Raw genomic sequence first — 27,732 nt, 5'->3', positions numbered from 1 at the left:
ATCTATATAAGCTTTCACACACAAAAAGAAAAGAAGAAAGAAAGAAAGAAAGATATCTGGTAGCGATGTGAAACGCTATTTTTTTTTATCAGAAGGAAGGTACTTAAAACATTAGCTCGAACATCACACTAGATCGAACTCTTCTTGCTCATGTCGCACACTCACACCCATATGTAATCAGGCAGTATGGGATCATGCTCAAAGTGGACAGATCCGTTGTGCACGCCAAATGATGTCTGTTGAGCCATTGAGTCACTGTAATTTATATCTTCTCAAATGCTCTGTCAGACCGGAATTTAGGAAGCTATTGAAATTGGGGATTCAACCTGGCCTTTTGGAAAAATCACATATATTAATTTTCATAATTCAATATGTAATGCCAAGATAATATTAGATAGCAAGGGTGAATTCGTAAATAATGGACTATCCATGTCTAATTCTCTATTGACAAAAAACCCTCAATTTTATTCAATTAATAATTAAAGAATTGATAAGTTACAGCTATGCTCGAAGCTAGGTATTGAGGTATCGGATTCGAATGATTCCAAGTATATAGATATAAGATTCTTTAATTCCTTGGCACCATATCTTCACCCGGCCCACGTGTAATTCCAATTAATTACGTTAGCCAAACATTCCTCTACGTACTTTCCTCTGTCAATTGCATACTATTCTCAGCAATGTCATTTGATGATGTTAAGCTCGAATGTTCGATGCTCAATGTATATAGTATGTTACATATATTCCAAATTCCATATGTTTTGGGTCGATGTTAATTAGGCTGTGTTTCGAATTTAAACTTTACAAATGAATGAAAATAACATAATTCAAAAATTCTATCATATATAACTTGATAGTATTGTGCATATGATTATTTGATAAAGGGTATTTCTAATTAGAGTATAACCATAACGAATTAGATTTCATGCTCTTGTGAGTATAAACGAAGAAAATAATAACTGTAATTGTCATTCCTTGAAGTGTACACTTATAAATTTTTGTTACGCATTTATTAAAGCAAAATTGTTAAAAATGTGAAATTCTATTAAAGTGTCTTATAAATGTAGATGAGATGCACGGACCCAATTAGAAAACAATCATTGTTTAGTCTATTTTATAGAGCAACTCAAGATAAGAATTGTTGAGGTATAGGGACATGGCGATCCCTTAGGGCTTAGGGACTACTCATGGATGAAGCCAAAGCGAGGAGAGCTTAGATCCCACTATTGAGGCGTCGACCTTATAGTAGAGCTTTGCATGGATGCTAGGAGACAAACTCATGTACAAGGGACGACGTATGGCCCTTAAAGAAATAGACAAATTTAATTTGATGTGCAAAAACGATTCAGAAAGGATGTGGAGTAGAAGGAGACTGTTACAGTTTGACAAAAAACCTCTTAGTGACCAAGGGAAGAGGGCATGACCCATCCGCATAGATAGGCTGCCAAAAGACCTTGTAAGAAGTTGGCCTAAATAGAATCAAAACATTATTGTAAACTCACTAATAACATTTATACATATATATTTCCTTGGTATAAGGTGTGTTTAATGCAATAGCTTCGAGCTAAAAACTCAACAAGAATATAATGAAGTACAACACACATTAATGCTAGTGCTACATTATATGTATACCAAAGAACACCAAGTTGATAAGCTAGCTAGCTAGCTAGAACTTATCTTGATGAGGATGAAACATCCCTTTTCTTGCATCATGGGAAAAGGACAAGACACACTAATCACCAAAGGATATTAACCTACCCAAGTATATATGAGTGAGAACTAGTTGCATCAACACCAGTAAAACACACTCATAAATGGTCCCATTGATGGCCAGCCTAGCTAGCTACTAGCTAGCTTACACTACAATCAAAGAATGAGCAATGCCAAGTTGCCAACTGCCATAAAAGCCATGAAAATTGGGCTCCACTCTTTTGTTGTGACATGAATATATATGAAACACTTTTTAGTGACCGAAGGAAAAGGACATGATTTATCTAGTAACACAATATGTTAATACAATCACGTGTTAATATCAAACACTTATTACTATGTCAAATATTATAATTGATGAGAAATATATCTCGAATATCTGACTGTGTAGGTGCTCAGCTCGCATACTATATATCACAAGGCACACTTCCCGACCACATCTAACCTTATTCGGGTTTGCCCCGCCCTGATCGATCCGAAACTTGTTATCACCGTCTGCAATGTTATCTTTTGCGCATCCCCCTTGACTCGGCTCGGAGTCCCTGAGCACACAACCCCTTTTAAACTAGAGGACAAGCGCAGTTATAAACATCATATCCGACAACCACATTGGAAAGGAGTGTGTCATGAACCTCTTCACACTTGGGCAAATAATCTAGGTGGCCACCGACCGCCTCAGCGTGCCAAGTCCCGGCATGCGTTCCCTTTCGGCCCTCTATATAAGGCACATGTAATGCTTTGGAGAGGGACTTTTTAGACTTTCACCTAACCTATACCAGCTCGGGACCTCCGACCCACTGTCGTTCATTCCCGAGCCGACATACTACTATAAATACATAGATCTAGACGTATAACTAGGTGTATTTACTGGTCACAACAATAGTTAATTAGTAGCGGAACACAACTTTATTTTCTCATACAAACTTATTGTGAATCTATGTGGAATAGTATAGTTGCATTTCTTCAGAAAGATAAAACTCTAACCACTACATTAAAACGCATAACCAATATATAGCAAAGACATAATTATATAAATATTTCCTTCTATATATATACGTATATCTATTTATATTAAGTAGTGTTTTTTTTTTTGAAGATATATTAAGTAGTGTTAATACTAATATTAATATATTCAAGACACACATGATTGTATGAGATATGGTTTCCTTTCAAAGCTAAGGGAACAAAATCCCATTCGGATTGTACAAAGGAACTTTAGGGCTGCAGCCTGTTTAAGGGTCATACGTTGTTTGTGCACGTGTTGGCGACTAGTGAACTACACCTACTCACAAACCCTCCGACCAGCAGGAAATCTAAGAATGAGCTGTAACTCTATAAGCCAAACATGCCGATGACTCAGCATCCATGTCCTTGCCTTTAATCCACACTCTATTCAAACTCTCCTCATAAATTAATAATTTAAAATCATTTTGTGTGCATCATTCTTCAAACCCTATCATTGAACACAACCACAATCTTTATATATAATTAAATATATATTGCTCGCATAGACAATTCAGTTAGTCACAAAGGTAAAATTAAAAAAAAAAATTAAGATCGAGTCTCACCCGTGGCTTGCAGTAAGCAAATGTCTAATTTCTGTATTAAACTGTGTTACCATGACTTACGGTAAGCAAATGTCTAACCTATGTTCAGTTATAATACCATACAGACATGTGAATAATGTATCATCATAATTACAAAAATATTACTACATTTTTTTTTCATTTTTTAACCAATTGATTACCTTATATGGACGAATAAGATTAATCCAAATAATTCTCATGAGATATTAGTTCTTACCTGATATTGATTATACACAATAATTATTTATTTAAATAATAATTTTATTATATTAATACAATTATTAATATAACAACTATTTATAACTACCATTCTAATCTCACGGGTCACCATTATTTTTATAAATAAACATGTCATCATTTTTAATTTTAAATTTGTTTGGATTGTGACTTCAAAATTTTAATGTATTTTCCAGCTGTCACTTCGATCAAGTTAAGGTCATCATCATTATGTACAATGATTCATCGTCATAATGGCAAGAATTGAGATCGAACCCAAATTTTGCTTTCTATAATTGAATTAAAAAATAAAACTAAAAAAGAAATCATCCTGAGTAAGAGGATTACTTGAACACGACACTAAGTATACTTTACATTTATGTCTCCTCAAATCTTTAAGAATAATGTCTCAAATCAATTGTTTTCTTTAATTGTATTACTACTCAAGTAATGTAAGATGGAAGTGGCGTGCGGCTTAATAAAGAAATATAGGGAGAAAGTGATAAGAGTCCCCTTTGATTATGAACGTAACTTTTGATAAGTCATATATAATATATCCTCAATCAAAAGAAATTAATTAAAAATTACTAAGAACTCCATATTTTTTATTCCTTTTTCTAATAAATTTTTTGAGTATTCCTGACTCTGATACAATGCATAATATATGTTCATAATTACTTTCTCAATCTACTGAAGTATAAAAAGTCAACAGTCATCTCAACTGAGACTCGAACCCACCCCATTTTATATGAGAGTGAAAATTTTTTCACACTTCATTAACTTTATATAACGACATCGTTAATTAGAGTCACAATTTCAAAAATTACACACTTTATTCGTCACTCTTTTGTTCTAGGGCCTCACACTTTAGTCTAGTTGTTCAATGATAGTAATTTAATCTTATTAATTTACGATAATAAATTACTCTATCTGTTTTATTTTATTTGTCATACTCACTATTCATTAATTAAATCGATTTTTTTTCTTTTGTCAATAACTTCGTTAACTAAATCAGACATATAAAATGAGACGGATAGAGTATAATGTTAAGATATTTAGAGACCACTCATATTGATGCATGTGGTCAAGTTGGATTAGTTAGTGATGCTGTGTCGGAAAGGATTTGGATTCCGACAAAAATGCGAGTGTAAAAGGAATAACCAAAAAAACGGGGATAAAGAAAGCAGTTATTAGCCAATCCAACAAACACGAGTTTATTGCAAACCAAACACGAGATACATCGGACGTATCATCCCACACGCATATTGCGTGTCGTCGTCGTCGAACCATCATGGTCGGTCGGACTCCACACGCAATTCAAACAGAAATCAAATCAAACCAAACAGTACGTTAACACAAACAGGGACGACGAATCCTAGCCGTCCATCTCACATCCTCGCAGACGCAAGATCCGACGGTGGCCCTTCAGCCCATACAAAAACAAAACACGCGCTTATTTTTATTTTTATTTTTGTTATGCAGTAGAGATTGGGGGATTAGGTGTAAACGGGTCGGGTCGGGTTATATTGCGAGGACGAGACCCGGGACGGATTTCCCAACCCGATTGGAGAGACTGCTCTCCCAGACGGAAGGGCAGTGGAGGGGCGTGAAGGCGGAGGTGGCGGCGGCGGCGCGTGACTGGTTACCGAGGCGAGTGACGGTGAGGGAGGTGTTGAAGTACTCGCGGACCTGGGTGATTATCCCATCCGTGACGGACCAGGCGTGGACCCAGGTGATGTTGCGAGCTAGGTCTTGGCCCTCGACGAAGACGGTGGGGCCAATGGCGTCGACTTTGAGAGGCTCAAATCGGAAGGAATCGCCGGAATTAGCAGTGCCGGTGAGGATGCGCATCAAAAATTGGTGGGACGGCGGACCATGGAACCACCACTCTAGGTCAGAGGCCAGAAGTTTCTGGACCAAATCCACGTCTCGAGAGCTCAAGGCTTCATACAGGGCGAGCACCACCCTCTTGTTTCTGGTCTCCTCCAGAGTTTCCTGAATGTTAGCCAGACCGGAAGGCAGAGAGAGAAACAAATATATATAGAGAGAGAAACAGATAGATACAGAGAGAGAGAGAAATGGAGGGAAGTGTGATTTACAGAGAGAGAGAGAGATGAAGAGAACAAATAAACCTTTGAGAAAAGGTGAGGATTCTGTGATGGGAAGGTGGGCGGGTTTATATAGGGAATTAAAGGGAGAGGGAAGGGTGTTTTCGTCATTTCGTACACGCAGATCAAGGGCGTTCTAGGAAATCCATTTTTATAAACACGCAGATTACGTGGCGGTATCTCTATGGTTGGAATGTGGGGCCGACGTTAAAGTTGCTGGTGCCCACCCTTCTTGACCATCACTGTGCTCAAAACCGTAATTAATTCAGGCAAATCTCGATTGCACATTACTAAATACACATAAATAAAAAAGAAAAGGGGGAATTCGAGGAAAAATGAATGCTGAAAACAAGAAAAGAAAATGCTGAAATATGGGAAAAAAGGAAGAAAATGAAATGATGAGAAAAAAGAAAGTCTAAATTGCGGGGAATATAGGAAAAAAAGAATGAAAAAAAGGGCTAAAATCACATTCCGCTGAAAGCACTTGTTAGACTTTAAAATTAAAATTAGAACCAGAGTCGTGTAATAGGTCATTCTTATTGGAATATGAACAGAAGGACTTGACCGAGTAATAAGGACGTAACTATGAACTTTGTAAGAAAATCAAACGTTACTTTATAATGACTATAATGGTCACATTTAAGTAGTGGAAACCAAAGTGTGCACTTTTGATTATGTTACGTCTCTAAATAATTTGTTTTGTTATCATATTATAAAGATTTGAGATAAATCATATACATCGATAAAACTGAAACTAAAATTATTTGAATTATGCATTATTATTTAGATGCATTTTGATCATGCAAATAGTAAAGGGATAAGGACAAATGTGAATTTCTAGCATTTCACATCATAATTAGGTCATAAAGAGAAAATAAAAGTTCATAAAATTGGTGCTTGGAAAGTAAAAGACAATAATCTTGTTTTTTTTTCCTTGAAAATAAAGAAAAAATGTCAATTGTCATCCCCTTCATTGGAAAAATGGGCACATATCATTTTGGTCATGCATTGGTCCTTTATGTTACATCATCCCATTATTTTTAATATATCACATCTCTCATTGCACCATTTATTTTGTAAATTTAAACTTTAAACGTGTATATCTTTAAACCCTGTTGTTCTAAAATTGATGGAAGAAATAAATCATAAGATATGCCTCAATTGCCCTATAGACCCTCAAATACTTGTACCATATATATATATATATATATATATATATATATATATATATATATATATAGTGTATATAAAAAAAAAAAAAATATATATATTTTTTTTTTTTTTATATATACTATATATATATATATAGTGTATATAAAAAAAAAAAAAATATATATATTTTTTTTTTTTTTATATATACTATATATATATATATAGTGTATATAAAAAAAAAAAAAATATATATATTTTTTTTTTTTTTATATATACTATATATATATATATAGTGTATATAAAAAAAAAAAAAATATATATATTTTTTTTTTTTTTATATATACTATATATATATATATAGTGTATATAAAAAAAAAAAAAATATATATATTTTTTTTTTTTTTATATATACTATATATATATATATAGTGTATATAAAAAAAAAAAAAATATATATATTTTTTTTTTTTTTATATATACTATATATATATATATAGTGTATATAAAAAAAAAAAAAATATATATATTTTTTTTTTTTTTATATATACTATATATATATATATAGTGTATATAAAAAAAAAAAAAATATATATATTTTTTTTTTTTTTATATATACTATATATATATATATAGTGTATATAAAAAAAAAAAAAATATATATATTTTTTTTTTTTTTATATATACTATATATATATATATAGTGTATATAAAAAAAAAAAAAATATATATATTTTTTTTTTTTTTATATATACTATATATATATATATAGTGTATATAAAAAAAAAAAAAATATATATATTTTTTTTTTTTTTATATATACTATATATATATATATAGTGTATATAAAAAAAAAAAAAATATATATATTTTTTTTTTTTTTATATATACTATATATATATATATAGTGTATATAAAAAAAAAAAAAATATATATATTTTTTTTTTTTTTATATATACTATATATATATATATAGTGTATATAAAAAAAAAAAAAATATATATATTTTTTTTTTTTTTATATATACTATATATATATATATAGTGTATATAAAAAAAAAAAAAATATATATATTTTTTTTTTTTTTATATATACTATATATATATATATAGTGTATATAAAAAAAAAAAAAATATATATATTTTTTTTTTTTTTATATATACTATATATATATATATAGTGTATATAAAAAAAAAAAAAATATATATATTTTTTTTTTTTTTATATATACTATATATATATATATAGTGTATATAAAAAAAAAAAAAATATATATATTTTTTTTTTTTTTATATATACTATATATATATATATAGTGTATATAAAAAAAAAAAAAATATATATATTTTTTTTTTTTTTATATATACTATATATATATATATAGTGTATATAAAAAAAAAAAAAATATATATATTTTTTTTTTTTTTATATATACTATATATATATATATAGTGTATATAAAAAAAAAAAAAATATATATATTTTTTTTTTTTTTATATATACTATATATATATATATAGTGTATATAAAAAAAAAAAAAATATATATATTTTTTTTTTTTTTATATATACTATATATATATATATAGTGTCTATAACCAAATCAAAGTTATGCATCCTTTTTTTTTTTTTTTTTGGGTCATTGGTACTACTCAAATTGGCAGAATTTGAACCCTCCAGCTTACGACAACTAGAAAATTAAAGTAAAGTTTATGGACTTAATTTGAAATCTAATAATAAAATTAGATGAGCACAATGACTAGGTTAATTAATTCAAAATTAAGTAGGTTGGTCTGATTGACATACCTATTTACTCCGATGTGTCTTATCAAAAAAAAAAAAGAAGAAGAAGGAAATCAAGTAATATTTTGATCAAATATTTTTTAAAGAAGTTATTTCTACCAAAATGTCTCTCTATTATTTTAATATGTCAGTATCAGAGTATGGGTATAATAAAATCTTTCCTCTAATATTAGTAGTGATAATAAATTAATTATATCTTAATTGCCTACTCCAGGTCCTCTACTTTAACAATTCGGACCACTCTACATCTCCATCACCATCACCATTTGTGTACATCACTCCACTCTTCCATCTTCATTGCTGTCATTTTCCCCCATAATGTGTTGATAATTGAAAAAGTTACTGTAAAATACTGTGTCAATAATGAATATAAAATAATAAATGACTAAATGATGAGTATCATAATCAGCAAATAATTCAGTATTTTATTCGTGTCACACAAGTAAAATATCATGAATTTCATAAGAATGTACAATATATTATTGTTACTGAAAAATATTAATTGTACTCGTAAGGGTATATATTTTTGTCACGTAATCTGTATTGATTGAGTTATAAAAATAAGAAGTAAAATGAGATAACTTCACAAACTAAAGAAGACCTACCATTTTATTCTTTCTTCCTAAACTTCATCCCTATGACCTGTTAAGTTGCCTATGCGTGCCCATTTTTACTTATCTTCACCCTACACAATGGAGAAGACATAGTACTTAGTTTATGCAAAGGTTAAACATTATATTACTATGATTTACGGGAAAACCTAACTACAATTATTATCATAAGATCAATGTATTCTGAATAAAACATGCATTATAATTCTAGCTAACAAATGATCACAATGAGTTAAACTAACTTGACAATAATGTCCATAGCTGATCCGCTAAGATTGAGAATGTCAATAGGTAGGGGTCCAAGGTTAAACATAGTAGTGTGGGCATCACCAATAATGAATTGAGGGACTGCTGAAAGGTGACTAGAAATTGGATTTTTCTATTAGTGATCAAGCAAAGATTGTCTTTTGGTGAGTCCTTGGAGTCAAATCAAATCAATATTAAAAAACCAGCAAATGAGGATGCAATAGTAGTTAGCTTTGCACTATTGCATGCACCCTAGCTTTATTTACTTTCCATTTCATTCTTAGCATACTCAAAAACCATTTTACAAAACAACAAAAGAAAACCTAGGCATGCACTACTAGCTGTCAGCACTATAATAACATATTCTATTCACACTTACTTTGAGAGCGATTAAACAACTACACATCTCGATCTAACCGTTAACTTTTCAAACAACCATTTGAATTCAATTCATGATCGTTTCAATTGCATATTTTCAACTGAAAAGTTAGGAGTTTGATCAATGCAAGCGAAGTCTGATATTTCACTTATATTCAAAACAAAACCTGGGTAAATAGTCGAAGAAAGACACACAAGTGGTCGGTTTCTCTTTCGGCTTTGTGCTTTTGACTCCGCTAATAATGTTTTCAAAACATTCACACAGTGTCTGGTTTTTACAACTACATATTATGGTAGTATGTATGGTCTATGGCATCATTCATCACTAAGATCTCCAGAAACAATAAACTATGGAAGTTATTTCAAAAAAAAAAAAAAACTATGGAAGTAGCACACATCTGACTTACAATTATATATAAAAATGAATTGTTGGAGAGAGAGAAGAGAAATCTATGTGGAGGGCATCAAGAAAGATGGAAAATGGTGGATTTTGTATTAGTCTTGAAGCATGGAAAGCAACCAAATCAATGAAAAGAAGCAGATCAGACAAACCTTAAAGTATTAAGGATTATATTAATGTATTATATGATGGAATGATCATATCGTCTTTTTGGCAGAAATCAACTCATGGAGGCAATAATTCCTTAAACTAAAGCTTGGGTAGTTGAAAGAAAGACAGACAAAAGTGGATACTTCATACTTTTGTCTTTCGGCTCCCTACTTTTGACATAGCTAGCTAGCTGATGTCTCCAATTTTGCCCAGGTAGTGTCAACAGTCAACACTAATGTGGCAATGTTTGAGTGGTTAGAGTATGAAAACCAATTCCTATGTGTTAACGCGTGCACTAATCAAAACTATTCATCTAAGAGATCTGATAGATGGAAAATCAAGTAAAAAGTATGGGTGTCATTTTTATAAATATTACAATTTTAAAATGTGCGGGGTCTTTTTTATAAATATTATAAAGTTTTGTTTATTTTGAACCTTTAGATCTAGTATATAAGTGGTTTGGATTTGTGCGCAGGTTCACACCTGAAACATGTTTCTCACCTGATTAGGGACCTACTATATATATATATAAAGCCTGCAAGGCCTTCCAACCTACATGGGGTGAGCTAGGATTGAATAACCTAGTTCGCAGACCGGCCCACAAAAACCTGTTAGAAAGTAAGCCCACGGTGAGTCGATCCGACCCGCTTTGGCAATACTATCTTCGAGTAGTGGCTAACTTAATTAACTCACAAAATTCATTTGGGCCAATTGGATAACCAACAATCAATCTCCCAATGAAGCCCAATAATATATTTATTGGCCCATTTATCATATTCATAATTTCATCTTCTATATCTATATATATAAAAGTAAACCATGCTAATTGACAATGCAACTGTAAAGTTTGGAATTCAACTCTATAGCTCTGATTAAAGAAATTTGAGTTAGACTTATTCTTAAATAAGAGTAAAACTCTGCAAGGCAACCCAAACTAATTTTAACCGTGATAATATTGAATATCGTATAAAAGAAAAATCATCAATTCTGAAACTGTGAATTCAATTGTAGAATATATGTAAATGGATAACTTCTCTTTGAATTTCAAGATTGAAAATTTCAGTGGTGTTATAGGGGGTGGGCGACATTTATATACAACAAATACAATGGAAAGGAAGATGAAAGCATTTGGCTAACAAGAGCAACATCAATGCCAAATTAAAGCCAAGCCATCTACCATTTCATAGCATATGACACCCGGTATCCCCACGACTAATCCAGATTCGGCCCAGATCTAGAAATGCCATAACTTTAAACTCTTTAATGTGACGTGACGTACAGATACAAGAGTTAATCCGTCAGAACTGTTTTCCCACGATTAATCCAGATTCGACCCAAATCCAGAAAAGTCATAACTTTAAACTCTTTAACATGATGTTACGTACAGATACAAGAGTCAATCCGTCAAAACTGTTTCCGTTAAACGTCCTCTCTTGTGACAATTACAGGAGCAGGAGGTGCCATAGGATTAGACCTAAACAACCCATCCTCCCTAGGCAAAGGAGAAATATTTGGCTGTTTCTGATCAACCCTTTCCTCATATGAATTCCCAGTCCTAACTTCTTGAGCCAAAGAGCACCAACAACAGAAAAGCCACAATGCACAATCTGCAACAGATGGTTTACCACAACAAGAACTATATGGAGGCAAATTGTATCTCTTCCTCATCTGAATCCTCCAAAACCCACCATACAACAAACCAAAAACACAGAGAAGAATCCCAGTGACTCCCAATGCTGCTCTCACAGATTCGTTATCGAGATTAACAGCAGCCAGGCCGAAAATCCAGAATGGTGCCATGCAGAAGAGCAGAAAAGTGGCAATATGAACATACATGTTCCCAAGCCCTAGCCTCTCCATGTTCCATCCAAAAACACAAAATGTGCAACACAAAGAGAGGTATGCTGAGGAAATGTCATCCCAGAAATCGAAAACGCCTCCACTCCACTTCCCCCTCGCCTCAATGGCTCCCCCGATACTATGCTCCACTCGTGCTTCCTCATCAAGCCCGGGGGCTTCGTGATCTTTGCCAAGAGGGCTAATCATAGAATAAACACCAGCTATTCCAGGTGCCCCAATTGAAACAGACAGACATATTCCCACTCCAATAGCAGGGCGTTCTGATCTAGGGTACCCTAAATTAAGCCCACACAGAACATATTGAGCAAAACAATTGAGGTTTAGCAGCAAAACAACCACCATCATATGAGCCCATTCATTGGGCTTGTGAGTCCCATTCTTGCAGTAAACCTTCCTGAGCCAAGAAATATCGTCGGGCCTCCATCGAAACAGAAGAACAAAGTGGTATAGCCTTCTTGGATGCTGATACAAACACATGAGAGTAAACAGTGCATTGATGATTTGGTTGTTCACTTCAAACCAAACATCCCTCTGAGACTTCTTGGGGAGGGCATGATTCAACATTCCTGTCATTACCAGGAACAGAATTGCACCTGAAACAGCAACACACACAATCCATATCAGAAGTGCCATGTTCAGAGGATTCCTTATCCATTCCCTGCAAATTCTCCCAACAGACTTCCAATCAAATTTCCTAGAAAACAATCTATTCAAGCGGCCTCGAATTCGAGAAACACCATCGTTTTCCTTAGCAATCTGCTGAAACTTTGCAGGTGGAGAAGCCAAAGTAGCCAAAGAACCCAACTTTAGGAACTGCAGCCTCTTGGGAAGGGCAAGAACACTACCCTGCACTTGCTTTTCAGGATCTTCCTCACTTATTAGCCCCCTTTGAGATGTTGAAACTTGCAGAGCGTTGTGAGTCTTGGAATCTTTATCTGCAGCCGCCATTCTTGCCCTGTATGAACTTTCTCAAGCTAAGAAACCAAAACTGTTGAATTTTGCAGAGCTGCAGATCACATTCTGTACATTGTGCAGCTCACAACCAGCAAGCTAAGCTGTAAAAATGGTAAAATAAGACACCAGAGAATAGGTATGAATTTTCGTGAAAGACTGCTGAAATGTCAAACATACATTTGGCTAGAAAATGAATGGGAAGAAAAATCCAAAAGGACTGCTAACAGTACACCAAATCCACATGACAAATTCAACTCACTTCTCTGGGCACCTCAAAACTAGGGCCAGAAGATAAAAATTGAAGCTTGATGGAGAACATAAATGCATACCCTTTAAATTTGATTCAAAGAAGATCTCATGCGTAAGAACAATTTGAATCAAAGATTGAAACTTTAGAAGAGTTTCCCCTTCCCATTAAAAGCAAGCGTACAAGTTTTATCAATGAGGATGAGCAGCAGCCAATGCTTTAGCTTTAGTGTTATTTTAGTGTTTCTTGAAATGATGTCAGACACCATATTCTAATTCAAAAGTTCAAACCGCGTAATCTAAAGTTTAACTTTGAGACTTGTCCATTTTTGACTGGAGGCCGGAGGCACTTAGAATAGTTTAAAATTTGGTTCCAGAAACATGTGACTCTATATAGTATATAGTATATACTATATTGTAGTATATACTATATATATACTCCGCAGTTATGGACTATAGAGTTTATTTTATTATGTTTGATTTTTGGAGTTTATTTTATTATGTTTGATTTTTAATTTTATGACCAAAGAATTCGGCAGTCATTCCTTGATGTGTAATATGCAAATATCGCTCATTTATAAATTCATAATATCGCTCATGTATAATAATTTACAAATCACATAAGAAAGGTGTGAATGTAAATAATATTTGAAGTGATAGATGTATATGAGGTATAAATGTAGTAAAGCAAAAATAAGTTCTTTAAATTCCTATATAGTGTTTACACTGTATTAAAATTCTCAATAATTCTATTTTTGTATACCAACCAATAAAATTTGAATTCTCACTTTATTTTTATCTTATTTTTTCTCACAAAATTACAATTATTTTTCATCTAATTCTCTCGTTGCAACCAAACAGCTTGTTTATTATTTAAAAGAAATAAGAAAACCAAACCAAAATAACACCACACAACAACAAATGTAGCAGCTTCAGGGATATGAGATGATGAGAAGTTGATGAAATCTTCAACCAGTAATAGGGCATAAATCAATCTCAAACTCAATGGTCAAGATACATCGCAAATATTCCACTCCAAAGAACCAAAAGTTAAAGCATGCAGAAATACTTGGTAGGTAAGTGAGAACAATAAAAACCATACACCACCCGCTAGAATAAATCATCATCATATAACCAACAAACTGTCCACATCACATCCACCGTCAAAAGAAACGAGTTTAAGTAAGATCATCCTCCTCTAGTTCTTTTGCCTTGATTGATTCCTTCACCCTAAGCAGAAGGGTGGTCCTCCAAGCATCCTGTGGATCGACACACAGTAGAAACAACACGGTTATGAATGGCATAGTAAATCATCTCTAGTTTGATTGCGGTCTATAATATCGCTACCTACAACTCCCCCAAGTATGTGTTTCTACGGTTCTACCAGTATACACGACACTCCAAGTCCAAGTTCATGAACGGCGAACCACCTATTCTTGTGAATATTTCTTTCTAGTTTTTCTAAAACAGCATGTAAAATATATTCAGCAGTAACTCAAAGATTGCAGTGTTATATTCTTCTTTAGGAAGATGACTTGTTTGGGTATAAAAATCATTTCAATAAAAAGGCTAAATATTAGGCTATTAATTAAGAATATAAATTAATGTGTTTGACTAGTGCCATCCACAAACTGCCTCTTGAAAGTTGAAACCTCAACTAAACAAAATTAAATCCAAGAATAGGATATAAGATTGAAATGGTAGATTCAATTTTACCAGTTGGGTCATGCTGTCATATTCCTTGACAGCATCAGTGAACTTTCCAATATCTTCTTCATCTAATGCAGCAGCCAGATCCTGCATCAGAAAAGCGATGTTCAGTATCGATTTCACTAATCACAGCAATATTGAAGTCACATTCACAAATGAGAAAACAAGTTTGAGAGAGTAGTTGAGAACCAACAATTTCAAATTGAAATGAAAGTAAAGCCAATTTAAGTGGTGTGCTAAGCCAGATGAAGCGAATGCTAGAAAAAAAAAGTATGATCTTCAGGAAGAATTATTTGACAGTTTTCAAGGAATAAGCAAATAGCACTACAAGTTTTTGGGGTTAAGATATTTCTTGCTATGAATGGTCTTAGCTCAAAGAGGATCCTTTCTGACTGTCAGTGATCTCCATATTATTGGATCTTCTTTTTCAGGAATCTTTCACCCAGGGAAAAATTATGTACATGTGTACATAGGATCATTCATTGGATACAAACTGTTTTTTGGAAACTATATATTTTGTGTTTATTGGATAAGAGAATTAGAATATCAAATAAATTCTCTCTTCAGGAAGGTGGGCATAGAAGAAAGGTACTGCATCTTCCAACCATATATGGAATTCAGTGCAATCTGATCAAATACATTAATCATTTCAAAGAAAACTAAGTAGAATACAGAAAACAAGGACTGAGTTATACATACACTTAGTAGTTTGAACTCCCTTGTCCCTGAGAATGATGGATCCAGATCCTGAAAATTCAAATTCAACATTAACCTAAATGTATCACATCCTAAAGAAATTCCCAAACATTAACAAGAGAAACACTTTTACCTGGTATTTCTCTAAAGCATTGTTAATTGCAACAACATCACCTTTACATAGTTGGCAAATACCAGCATTAAGAAGATGCCCTCTAACTCCATATTTCAACAGGTTGTTATTAACAGATTGCCGTGCTATGTCCTCAAATATTTCAATTGCTCTTGGATATCTGATAAAACAGTCACAATTTGAACATTAAGATGCAGCCTAGTTTTTATAAACATTGAACATACACTCGAGAATATGAACAAGGCTTTAAATTTCTTTTTCCTCAAGCAAACTATGCCATATATGGCAGTTGGTAGGCTTACTTTTCTAACTGAGCAGAAAATTGTGCAATTTTCTGCTTGCACTGATTTGCAGTTGTGGATACATCCTCACTTAGGAAAAGATCAGCTGCTTTTTCATAGTACGCAATGGCCTGTTCAAGGTTTTGCTCTTGCTCATATATTTCAGCAATTTCCTACATACACAAATACATGCATTAATTTTTCAAAAATTTCTGCTTAGATTGACAAAGAAATAAGTGCTAATATTTCTAAACATGAAAGAAAATTAATTCCATTTCTCGTAAAACTGAAATAGATCTATACCTTGTAATATCTTGCAGACATATTCAGCCTCCCATTTTCCAGAAATAAGTTTACTGCTTGTTCTAGACAAGATACAGCCTCTGCAACATATTCATTGTTCAGAAATAAGACTCATTCAGTTTTATATAAATAGGAATAGAAAAGAAACAAAAGGAAGGAATCAACAGCCTCTGAAGATGCAGAGAAACTGGGCCAGAAAATATTGAGACATATTAGTCATTGCAAAAATCTGTGCCAAAATGCTAAAGAAAAATCTCTTCTCATCCAGTTTCCCAAAGTCCTCACAACCCGTGAAGTCAGTACATAGTAACTAAAGTAAAATATAGCAAGTTCACATATAACCTTAAAAAATATGCAAGAGTCAAAAGGAGGCAATCTAGTTTAACAATATGTAAACTTAAACTAGAAAATTCAAACCCAAAAAGTAGGGTTTGGAGAAGCCAGATGTAAGCTAGCTTTACTTTGTCCTCTCTCCTCTGTGAGCTTGTTTACTAGGGCTATTGAACAATGCCTGAGCACCTATCCGTTGTGACAGGCACAACCTTCTAATGTGAAAAGTTGAATCCTAAAGGAAATTTCTCAGAAACACATTGCAATTTCCAACCAACTGAATTCTAAAAATTTATATTTACAAGTAAATTTAGATAACGTGTCTCTTTAAGAAAAGAAATGGACCTAGGTAAATATTTTTTTTTTGAAAATAGGACCCAGATAAATATAGAAAGGAACAATCTTTAACTTTCAAGGCATGAATATCTTCGAAAGCAAAATTTATGTACATGCCTCTAGTATTTGTCTTCTTGTAGTTGTGACCAGCATCAGCAAATGCACTAGCAGCCTCATGTTTACTGTCCAGCTGAAAAAATGAAATCAAATAGGAATGTAAAAGAAGTTTAGAAGACTATGACAGGCAAAACATTGTAAACACACACATACACACACCAACTAGACCAAACAAATACCTTCAAATGACAGTTGGCCAACTTGACGTATGTCGCTCCAGCTTGATCCCCTAAAACAAGAAGCACGAAGCAACCAATTAGTTGGCATACCATGGCACAGATATAATGCATAATGGTTCAGTGGATGTAACAGAACTCAGAGTGTTGATTGATGTTTCCAATTAGCAAAGAAGTCACATATTTCACTACAAAGCATTGTTTTCTGATTGCAAAAGTTAACAACTAGCATAATGAAGATTCAAGAGCTCCAGTTATCTGTGAAAATTAACTCATATATACATATAAAATAGCAACCCTAGAAATTAAACATACAGTATCAATCTTGATAAGACAATCCATCTCATAAAGTCTCAGTAACAGAAAACCAAACAAATTACTGCCCTATTAATTCGTCTCATTAAATGAACAGTACCCCACCGATCAGACCATTTTAGAAGATTAAACAATAAAGTAGATTTTCTGGACCATTCTTTCCAAATGCATCACGAAAAGGACAAATTTTAAATCCTTAAACTCCAGCTTTGAGCCTTTGAGCTAGAATGTCCGCACCGCACGTATCCAACATAATAGCCAACCAAATTATTCAGGATTCAGATAAGACTAATCCGAATCCGACACTCTCGAAGAGATTCAGCAGGAAAAGCCTCCAAATTACGAGTTATCCAGGAGATAAAACCAATCCATCAATTACGATCGGACCAAAACGAAATCGCGCAATCCGATCGAAATTGCGAGGCGTAAAATCGCAGGACAGATATAAGAATGGAACAAATATGCAATTTGGAAAAGAAAAAGTACATGACTTAGCGAGCTTGAAGCAATTGGCGGCTTTCTCGAAGAAATCAGCGGCGTCTTCGTATTTGGAGCTGAAGAGCGCCCATCCGCTGAGCTTCTTCTCGGCTTTCTTCTCGAATTCTTCTCCTCTGGCAACCTGATCACCCATTGTGCTCTGTGGGGAGCAAAAAGGAGAGATGGAAACGTTGAATTGAAGGAAAATATGGAAAAATGAGGAAGAAAAGGCAACCCCGTGTACAGATGCGAATGTTCTATCTATTGGGCCCTTGACGGTTTCTTATTGGGCTTTGAGGAGGCCTACAAAAATCGCGTTTCGAAGCCCAATAATTTCAAATCTTTCTAGTATTAGTAACTAAGCCTTAGTTTCCTCACACAACGGTGGACGTGCCGGAGTGGTTATCGGGCATGACTAGAAATCATGTGGGCTCTGCCCGCGCAGGTTCGAATCCTGCCGTCCACGTTTTATTGCAATTGCTTTTACAAAAACTCGCTAGTCAAGCACGGTCCATAGTTTTATATATGTCACAAAAGAAAAAATTAAAGAAAAAAATTAAGGGTGCCCCGTTTGGTTCGCACATGGGAATCGAAATCGGAATGAGTATCAAATACTTGGTAATGGGTTTTGGTGAAAGTATTTAACATGTTTGGTAATTGGGTGGAATGGGAATAATTATTAATAGTTGAGAAAAAAAGAGGAAGGGAGATGAAACCCTTATTTAATAAGGGTATGGGTTTTGTCATTAATGGGGTATTCCAAACCCATAGTAGTATTCACAAAACCTATCAATCAAACACAAACAATCACTTTCATACCTATTCCTTATGTCTAAACCACCAACCAAACACACCCTAAGATCCTCCCGAAGTTAAACATTTACCTAAATTTTAAATTACAAAAAATGCTAACATCAAATGATTAAAAATAATATTCACAAGTTTTAAAAAACATACACAATAATAATCATACAACAAATTATATTAAAATCTAATGGAGTAGCTCAAATGGCAAGTGAGCTCTATTTGTAAATACGAATTTCGGGATAACCTCAGTTCAAATTCCACATGATAAAAAAAAATATTTATAACAATAACAAAGTCCACTAATCCAATCCCCTAACTGCGATTTGCCAAACACCACCCTTAGTCAAATTTGTTTGAAGTTATACCAATACCAACCTACTATCATGATGTTTAGGATTCATATTCCTTTATGTATGGTTTGTGAGCTATTACACAAAAATAATGTTTATTTAATATAGGGAAAATGGCATCTTTAGTCCCTGAGTTATAGGGGTAGTGTAGACTCAGTCCCTAAGTTATGGCTGTATGCGAGTTTAGTCCCTCAGTTATTCACAAAGTGGCGAGTTTAGTCCCTGGACATTAAATTTGACGAAAAAATTAAAAAATATTCAAAATTTGAGGGGTAAAATAGGAAATTCACATTTTATTATTCTTCTTATATCAAAATCACTTTTACAACATTATTTTTTCACTTCTTAGCCTAATTATTTTTATTATTTTTCATTTTTAAAAGCATTTTAATAACTTTCAAATGACTTGTTAGGAACCTGACTCTCGTATAACACACTTAAAACTTAGCACAAATAAAGAAATGCATTATCATTGTATTTAGGTGTATGAAACACACTATCCTAACAAGTTTTTATTTTTTTACTAAGCAACAAATGTAATAAAATTAAAACTTTTGAGATTTTTTTACACACTATCCTATCTCAAAAGTTTTAATTTTATTACATTTGTTGCTTAGTAAAAAAAATAAAAACTTGTTAGGACAGTGTGTTTCATACACCTAAATACAATGATCATGCATTTTTTTATTTATGCTAAATTTTAAGTGTGTTATAAGGTTCTTAACAAGTCATTTGAAAGTTATTAAAATGCTTTTAAAAATGAAAAATATTGAAAATAATTAGGCTAAGAAGTGAAAAAATAATGTTGTAAAAGTGGTTTTGATATAAGAAGAATAATAAAATGTGAATTTCTTATTTTACCCTTCAAATTTTGAATATTTTTTAATTTTTTCGTCAAATTTAATGTTCAGGGACTAAACTCGCCACTTTGTGAATAACTGAGGGACTAAACTCGCATACAGACATAACTTAGGGACTGAGTCTACACTACCCCTATAACTTAGGGACTAAAGATGCCATTTTCCCTTTAATATACACTCTCAAATAATGACTGAGTCTCATTATCATTATTTTTTAAAAGTTAATTTTCCCAACTTTATTTCATAGGTATTCGGTTTTATTTTGAAGTTATATGAATATATAATCTTATCTTGATTTTCAAAATCTTCACAACTTTATGCATGTGGTGGTTCTTTAATTTGTATAAAATAAGCTAATTTTGTTTCAATGCGTATTGTAATTTTTGTCATCTTATAATGATTATCGATTATGGACTGCACCACTTTTTTTGAATTTCATGCCGAAGAAACAAGAAGTGTAATTTTATAATTGTTTCAAATCTTCAAATCTTCAAGTAATTTGTGTTTTCATCTAAATGATGAACGAATACATCCATTCTTCATCCAACTACACAAGAAACATGCTATTTTAGCAGCCACTATCGTTTTAATATAAGTTACACCGTTGTTTAAATCAGATAGACATCCTTTATTCAATTAAGTCAATAGTACTAAAAAAAAAAAGATAACTAGAACTCCTTAACCATCCATCTATTAACTAGATAATGATTACTTGCAACATGTAATAATTTTTTATTTTTGAAAGCAAACTCACTCAAATACTTAGATTAAAGAACTTAAGAAGTCTGGGATACATCATACCACTCAGAGTGAGATAGACGGGCTCCCTCAGCTTTGACTAAAGCGTGAGCATCCTGGTTATTACTTCTACGAGTGAAACAAAAAACACTACTCTCTAAAGACGGAAGAAGACGAAATCAATCAGCTATGATGGGTCCTACATATATAGGACCGGTTTGATAATGATTACTTGCAACATGTAATAATTTAATTTACAACAAAAAGTGTTAATTGCAATTTTTTTTTTTGCGTGTTCAAACATTCATCTAAAGGTTTTTTTTTTCTCCATTATATTAAATAAACATGATAAACTCTTATATTAGTCATTGTCGTGTCTGTTGACTGTTGTATATTTAAAGAAGATTCATTTACTTTGGGACTCAAATTACTATAACGAAAGGATAATATTCATGTGTGTGTCAATCAGCCAGAAGTTTGTTTGCTTGTCACACCATCCCCTTTCACGATTCTTTATCAAAATGTAATCATGAAAGAATAGTCAAATTGATAAAATATGACTCTTATAAATCACAATTTTGATTATATTATTAACACATTTTTGATCGAATCGATTACACAAGGTCTTCCCATACATGTACAGAATACTCAAACTCATCCCTTCCATATGGGTGCAACTGGATGCCAGGTCTTGGCTCATTTCTTAGTAGCATGGTTGAATAGGCGCTCCCTAGATGCTCAGGGAGCGCCTAGCGCTTAGGACACCTAGCCGGGGATTAATCGGCGCCTAGGCGTTCGTGTATTTTTTTTATTTTTTATTTTTATTTTTTAAAAATTTGTTTAAGTATTTTTAATTTTTTAAAGACTAATAATTATAAATTATATAATACTTTAATAGTTAATACTAAAATATTAAATATTAACGTAAAAATATCTAAAGTTTGTACAATTTAGGGTTATTTCGCTCAAAACAATGTTGTTTTGAGTGAAATAACCCATTAAAAAAAAGAACAATAGTTAATCGACCGACTAGAAGGCCTAGTCGGTCTAATCGACGCCTAGGCGGTGCTTTGGCGGCCTAGGCGGTCGCCTAGCTGGCCAGCCGCCTAGACCACCATTTAATGTGATACGCTAGGCGGTCGACCAGCGCCTAGGTGGGATTTTTGCAACACTGCTTAGTAGTAAATTAAACTAGTCCTATATCCTACAATAAACAGTCAAAATTGATATGATGATGCAGATAGGACTTTCGATTAAGAAAATGACATAGATGGCAATACATTTGATTCGCAGATTATATTTAATCAGATAGTATGAATTATCAATTTTGTGACCAAAATCTAATCTAAATCTAAAATCCATAATATAACCGCTGTAATTGATCCAAAATCTCCATAAAAGACAGTTAGGTAGCCACCAAAAGTGGAATCTATAAAACCGCAGATTTCCCTCAAACACCTCGCCAAAACAACCGCCAATGAAGCCGGAAAACCAAGAAATCGCAGCTCAAGCGCCGCTTCTGTCAACGGCGGCGGCGCGCCAGTCATCGTCGTCGTCGATAGAGAGCCAGAAAGCGGAGGGTGGGTCAATAAGTGGCGCGATATTCAACGTGTCGACGGGCATGGTGGGCGCGGGGATTATGTCAGTCCCTGCAACTTTCAAGGTGCTGGGCGTGATTCCCAGCTTGTTTGTGATACTGGTGGTGGCGTATTTCGTGGAGGTGACGGTGGATTTCCTCTTGAAGTATAGCAACTGCGGCGAGACGGATTCGTATGGGGGATTGATGGCTGAGTCTTTTGGGAAAGTTGGGTCCATGGCTCTTCAGATTTGTGTCATGATTACTAACCTGGGTGCCCTTATTATTTACTTAATCATCATTGGTAAGCAATGATCTCTTGTGTTCTTAAATGCTTGTTTTGTGGTTTCAATTCATTCTTGCAATTCATATCTTCTGTTAGTTGATGCTGTCTAGATAGTTGTTAATTAGACTTGTATCTTAAGGATCAAAGATTGCATTATTTTTTAATTGGTCAAGCTATTGACTTGATAATGAAATTATAAGTTCAACTTGGACCTATTAACTTCATTAGTTAATAGCCGTGGCTTCTCAAACGAGAGGTCTCAGGTTCGACCTTCAGTGTGGGGTGTTGACTCTACGTGCTTTAGTAGATTGAGAAAGTATGTATGACCAGATATTACGTTGTAACAGAGTCAATAGTACTAAAAAGAAAACTTCATTAGTTTGAGCTGATCAATTATGAAAAGTCAGCTAGTTTACCTTATAGTTTTTACAGGCTAAGTTTATAAGGTGGGGCTTAACTCGTACACACCCTTAGTAGTGGCGGCAATTTCCTAGTCAGTCAAAAAAATGATTGCATCTTTTATTTGAAAAGGAAGGGAATGTAAAAGTTCAACACTGTTCATGGCTTCATGAACAGTTTACACTTTACAGCTTCAAAATCAAGTTCCACTTTTACTACTCTCACATCATTGTATTGGTAATAATGTGAAACCTTCTTTGATTTGTGGCCAAGGAGTTAATTCCATGATTATTCAGTGAGTACTTTTACTAATTTCTGGTATCAGTTCTTGATTTCTATTTTCTACCTATTTCCTTGCATATTTGCTTCCCCCTTCCTCCTTCCTGTTCAGCTTAGCAGGTCTGATTAAGTGTATGTATATTTGCTGCAAATTTTTGTAGTATTTTCTTAAATTGATCAAGTTTGTGGCTTCTTTTTTCACAGGAGATGTCCTCTCAGGAAATGATTCTGATGGATCACTGCACCTTGGTGTCCTACAGCAATGGTTTGGCATCCATTGGTGGACCTCACGGGCGTTTTCCGTCCTTGTTGTGGTGCTTTTTGTTTTGCTTCCCTTGCTTTGTTTACGGCGTATAGGTTAGTGATCTCTTGGTCATAATATATCTATCCTTTCGGTATAAATTATTCCTTAGCATGAAAAAGAACTGAAGAAACGCGAAGAGAAATGGGATACAAGTGTGATTCAGTTGATTGCTACTATTTTGGTAATGCTAAATGCTGAAATTTCGTTATGTTTCTTATCTGTATAGATTCACTTAGACATGCATCAGCAATATCCATTCTGCTAGCGGTGCTTTTTGTTGCCATATGCTCGGGAATGGCAATATATTATGTGTGTAAAGGGAAGACGGGAAGTTTAAGACTTTTTCCCGATTTTGCAAATGGAGTCTCTTTCTTTGATCTCTTCACTACCATTCCAGTGTTTGCCACAGCCTTTGGATGCCATGTAAACGGTAAGAACATGTTAGCGTACAAAGATATGAAAAGATTTATGCAATCATTATATTTTATGAATTTTGAGCAACTAGTTGCACCTTGTCTATTCCGTTAAGAAAACGAAAGTTAATGATAGGTTGCTTTATAGTTGATTCCCAAATTAGTAAGATAGCTGAACATGATCATATCCTTTCGTTGCGTTTTTGCTCTGCAGTTCATCCAGTCAGAGCAGAACTCGGTAGGCCATCGGATATGACCTCAGCAGTGCGGATATCGTTAGTGCTATGTGTTGCCATTTATTTTGCTGTGGGCTTCTTTGGTTATCTGCTATTTGGGGACGCAATCATGGCAGATATGCTTGTCAATTTCGACCAAAATTCCGATTCCTTCATTGGCACATTGCTTAACATCATTGTTCGGTTGAGTTATGCAGTTCACCTCATGTTGGTGTTTCCTGTCATGAACTATTCTCTTAGGGTTAATGTGGATGAATTATTATTCCCGAAAGGGCCTCTGTTGTCCACAGAAACCGTGAGGTTTTTATCGCTCACCGGTGTTCTTCTTGCGTTCATGTATCTAGCTGCAATTGCCATTCCGAACATATGGTACTTCTTTCAATTCATGGGAACAACCACCGTCATGTGCCTCATGTTCATATTCCCCAGCTCAATAATTCTTAGGTAATCTTTACTTCACGTGATGCAAATTAAATCCTGCTTCTCTTCATTCAATTCTCCATGTTTTTTCTCGTTATATCCTTCAATAACTTCTGAAAATCATTTGCAGAGACGTTCACAATATAAGTACTAAGTGGGATAAGATGTTGGCAGTATTGGTCATCGTGCTCTCAGTCGGGACTAGTCTAACAGCCATTTACTCTAATGTATCAACCTATATTATCAAGAAGTGACCGGTTTTCGCGGTTTGAAAACATTTCTAGGGAAAAAAAATTGCAGAGAGCCGTTTTTTGCCAGCCTCTCACAGTATCAGGTCAGATAGTCCCTTTGCTGTAAACAGATTACGATTAGTGCAAGCATGTATCGGTTCTTGATTCTTCAATTATGTTGAAAACGTGCAATAATCTTATAAATGATATTCTCGATATTCATGAAGTTTGAACATTTCTGTTATGTTTATAGTTTCGTGCACATGAAATTATAGGAGCAAAAACCGAGCTATATATGAATTTTATATGAAACACTACGATTCTTATTACTATAAACATTACACGAGCATATAGATATACAGACATACACTGAATTGACATAAACGACACATGTTTATTGCATATGTTTGATGTAGAATAGATTGGTGTCATATGTTTTCGATCTTGTCCACTTAAAAGATGTCATTTTCATTAAGAATTACGAGAAGTGAGACGATGAATGCATAGTCCACACCGGGATAAACTCTTACACCGAAGCTTTCGTGGCCTTTAGCCAAGAAGCTTCCCAGTTTGAAGTTGTCTTTCACCTGCGTAGTTATAAAGATAGAGTTGATGTTCTGTTTCAAGAAAAAGAACCCGAGGCCAAGCACCTTTTGCTCAGATGACATGTACTGACTCTCCCATATGGGAGGTCATGAGATTGAGCCTCAGTGGAGGCGACATTAATTCTTTGTGTTTCAATAGGTTGAGAAAGTATAGATGAACAGATACTACAATGTAATAGGGTCAGTACGACTCACCTCTGCAATAACCATTTCGCCTCTGTAAACTCTGAATGACTGAGAAGAGTAGCATCCGATGACCTGAAAATCGGGGACATCTGCCCTCACGTTCCCTGGCAAGAACACATCCAAACGCGTTTTCATCTGTAACGGATGAGAACGTTGCACGCTGTAGAGAAGGCTGCCCGCGTCTGAGCTTTCCCCGCGGTGGACTGTCCACCTGTGCCTGCACGACAGCGCCTTCTCTCGCAGCGTGACGACAGGGAATCCCGCAGGGTCGAGCATGATGCGCTTCTTGTTGAGTTGCCAGAGGCTGCCCCGCGTTTGGAAGAGGAGATTTCCAGTCACATCCCGAACATCAACACGAGTATCAGACAAGCATCTCATCGCCTTCTTCACACTCAGGTCTATCAGGTAAGGCACGCAAAAGCAATCTCCCACCACACTGACTAGCGGGGATTGCAGGGGCGTCCCATACGCCATCTGATGCCCCATTTCCATGCTTTAATTTCACTGTGATATCTGTGTTTTTCGTTCTTCGACTGTGCATTAAGGTTGTCTTTATATAGTGTTGGTTTCTCTAATTTATCTAATTTTTTGTGTTCTTCCAGGAAAATGAGGAGACTGCACGCGGTTCCTTGTATCATCATCCCAGAAGACATTCATATTCATATAATTAATGGAATTATGAAGGCCTAATCCACAGAATTCTTGGTTGGTCTATCATCCATACATATTTAACTAGATTTGCTTATGTCACCAAATATGAGTACAAGAAATCTAGGATACATAGGAACTTTTATAATGTTATTCAACATTGATAGGGTCTTCAAACTATTTAGTTCAACTTGCATAAATTTTCACTAGGGGAATTTTTAGTGTTGTGTTGTATATATGTATGGTTTTTGTAACATTGATGTTATGGGAACTTTTGAAGTGTTGTGTTGTATCTAGTATTAAAACGTAGAGTTAATTATTGAAATGGTCCATTGATTATAGTGAAAGTATTCATTGGGTCCTTAATTATTACGTAGTATTATTATTTTTGCCTAATTAAATCCCTAACATTAAAAATCTTAACTAATTGGTCCTCTGTTTGTTTAGTCTATAGATGTTCGTTTACTCGGAATCAAATTTATAATTATGTTATAGTTAATGGATCATTTGAGTAATTAATTCTTCGATTTAATGGTGACATCTCAACTCACTTTCAATCTCGTCACCTTGAGCAATTCAACTCAACAACGTAACAAGAAGAAAAATATATAATCTGATAAAAGAAAAAAATATTCCGTAAAATATTTTATTTCCTAGTCCAATTTAATGCCTGGTCGGATGGTTCCTATGACTTTGCAAAAGTCCACACGCACAATACTGAAAATGACATGGAAAATATAGAATTATTTAATGCATGACATTATCCTTTATAGTTTTTTTTTTTTTTTAATTTCATTTATTATTATAACCAAGATATCTCAATTTTGCTAAATTACATTTTGGACCACATATATGATCTAGCCTCCAAAATCTATGAGAAGGTAAATCGAGCCTGTCTAGTTTCAAGACCCAACAATAGCGCACAAAAACTCAACCCTACTCCTGTATATCGAAGTAAGTTTTAAGTACTCCGTATTGTTTTTCAACCATCGAACCACTGCCCTGAGAAATGATATCTAAATTCTCTTACATATATACAACATTCAATGTTAAGTTACTTGTAATTTTTCAATTGTATTAACGGTCGATTTACTAACTGATTTAA

The 27,732-nt window shown here is 33.9% G+C and overlaps 5 protein-coding genes and 1 non-coding gene across 11 annotated transcripts; 2 read left to right on the top strand and 4 right to left on the bottom strand.

Moving 5' to 3' along the window:
- Positions 1–4,699: 4,699 nt before the first annotated feature.
- Positions 4,700–5,662, bottom strand: LOC116011746 (wound-induced protein 1). The gene has a single exon (XM_031251150.1). It carries the CDS (start codon positions 5,361–5,363, stop codon positions 5,034–5,036), a length of 330 nt encoding a protein of 109 aa, XP_031107010.1. The 5' UTR covers positions 5,364–5,662; the 3' UTR covers positions 4,700–5,033.
- A 5,690-nt stretch (positions 5,663–11,352) lies between these two features.
- Positions 11,353–13,640, bottom strand: LOC116012479. Of its 3 annotated transcripts, none has more exons than XM_031252020.1 (2): positions 13,500–13,640; positions 11,353–13,271 (listed from the first exon to the last, which is right to left on the bottom strand). In XM_031252020.1, the coding sequence occupies exon 2, from the start codon at positions 13,162–13,164 to the stop codon at positions 11,776–11,778; it is 1,389 nt and encodes a 462-aa protein (XP_031107880.1). In that variant the 5' UTR covers positions 13,165–13,271; positions 13,500–13,640; the 3' UTR covers positions 11,353–11,775. The 3 variants fall into 3 exon arrangements, with proteins under 3 accessions (XP_031107880.1, XP_031107882.1, XP_031107881.1); XM_031252022.1 differs by having other exon boundaries at positions 13,430–13,527; XM_031252021.1 differs by lacking the exon at positions 13,500–13,640 and adding an exon at positions 13,348–13,421.
- Positions 13,641–14,362: 722 nt separating this feature from the next.
- LOC116014067 (alpha-soluble NSF attachment protein) lies at positions 14,363–18,498 on the bottom strand. The gene is made up of 9 exons (XM_031254055.1): positions 18,300–18,498; positions 17,502–17,551; positions 17,323–17,395; positions 16,540–16,619; positions 16,258–16,409; positions 15,956–16,115; positions 15,826–15,873; positions 15,133–15,213; positions 14,363–14,675 (listed from the first exon to the last, which is right to left on the bottom strand). The coding sequence occupies exons 1-9, from the start codon at positions 18,442–18,444 to the stop codon at positions 14,595–14,597; spliced, it is 870 nt and encodes a 289-aa protein (XP_031109915.1). The 5' UTR covers positions 18,445–18,498; the 3' UTR covers positions 14,363–14,594.
- Positions 18,499–18,674: 176 nt separating this feature from the next.
- TRNAS-AGA lies at positions 18,675–18,756 on the top strand. Its single transcript has one exon. It is a non-coding gene; the product is annotated as a tRNA-Ser (tRNA).
- Positions 18,757–22,403: 3,647 nt separating this feature from the next.
- On the top strand, positions 22,404–26,974 carry LOC116013465 (amino acid transporter AVT6C-like). Of its 4 annotated transcripts, none has more exons than XR_004097252.1 (7): positions 22,404–22,925; positions 23,790–23,942; positions 24,116–24,319; positions 24,517–24,982; positions 25,089–25,292; positions 25,973–26,384; positions 26,582–26,974. XR_004097252.1 is itself a non-coding variant. In XM_031253242.1 (5 exons), exons 1-5 carry the CDS (start codon positions 22,523–22,525, stop codon positions 25,210–25,212), a joined length of 1,350 nt encoding a protein of 449 aa, XP_031109102.1. In that variant the 5' UTR covers positions 22,404–22,522; the 3' UTR covers positions 25,213–25,452. The 4 variants fall into 4 exon arrangements, 1 of the variants encoding a protein (XP_031109102.1); XR_004097251.1 differs by having other exon boundaries at positions 25,933–26,384; XR_004097253.1 differs by lacking the exon at positions 25,973–26,384.
- Positions 25,485–26,500, bottom strand: LOC116012949 (protein LURP-one-related 14-like). The gene is made up of 2 exons (XM_031252617.1): positions 25,963–26,500; positions 25,485–25,863 (listed from the first exon to the last, which is right to left on the bottom strand). The coding sequence occupies exons 1-2, from the start codon at positions 26,469–26,471 to the stop codon at positions 25,641–25,643; spliced, it is 732 nt and encodes a 243-aa protein (XP_031108477.1). The 5' UTR covers positions 26,472–26,500; the 3' UTR covers positions 25,485–25,640.
- Positions 26,975–27,732: the final 758 nt, after the last annotated feature.

The sequence above is a fragment of the Ipomoea triloba genome, chromosome 3 (assembly GCF_003576645.1).
Source record: "Ipomoea triloba cultivar NCNSP0323 chromosome 3, ASM357664v1".
Lineage (NCBI taxonomy): Eukaryota > Viridiplantae > Streptophyta > Magnoliopsida > Solanales > Convolvulaceae > Ipomoea > Ipomoea triloba.
The sequence above is the reverse complement of the archived record's forward strand: the minus strand, read 5'-3'. Positions and strand labels throughout refer to the sequence as shown.

Excerpts from the sequence above, each read along its gene's own strand:
- LOC116011746 (XM_031251150.1), bottom strand. The coding sequence starts at position 5,363 with ATGCGCATCCTCACCGGCACTGCTAATTCCGGCGATTCCTTCCGATTT.
- LOC116012479 (XM_031252020.1), bottom strand. The coding sequence starts at position 13,164 with ATGGCGGCTGCAGATAAAGATTCCAAGACTCACAACGCTCTGCAAGTT.
- LOC116014067 (XM_031254055.1), bottom strand. The coding sequence starts at position 18,444 with ATGGGTGATCAGGTTGCCAGAGGAGAAGAATTCGAGAAGAAAGCCGAG. Across the intron at positions 17,396-17,501 it reads TGGCCAACTGTCATTTGAAG|CTGGACAGTAAACATGAGGC; the intron begins GTATTTGTTTGG and ends TCATTTTTTCAG. Across the intron at positions 16,116-16,257 it reads TTTTCTGCTCAGTTAGAAAA|ATATCCAAGAGCAATTGAAA; the intron begins GTAAGCCTACCA and ends CTGTTTTATCAG.
- LOC116013465 (XM_031253242.1), top strand. The coding sequence starts at position 22,523 with ATGAAGCCGGAAAACCAAGAAATCGCAGCTCAAGCGCCGCTTCTGTCA. Across the intron at positions 24,320-24,516 it reads CTTTGGATGCCATGTAAACG|TTCATCCAGTCAGAGCAGAA; the intron begins GTAAGAACATGT and ends TTTGCTCTGCAG. Across the intron at positions 24,983-25,088 it reads CCCAGCTCAATAATTCTTAG|AGACGTTCACAATATAAGTA; the intron begins GTAATCTTTACT and ends AATCATTTGCAG.
- LOC116012949 (XM_031252617.1), bottom strand. The coding sequence starts at position 26,471 with ATGGAAATGGGGCATCAGATGGCGTATGGGACGCCCCTGCAATCCCCG. Across the intron at positions 25,864-25,962 it reads CGTACTGACCCTATTACATT|TCAGTACATGTCATCTGAGC; the intron begins GTAGTATCTGTT and ends CATATGGGAGAG.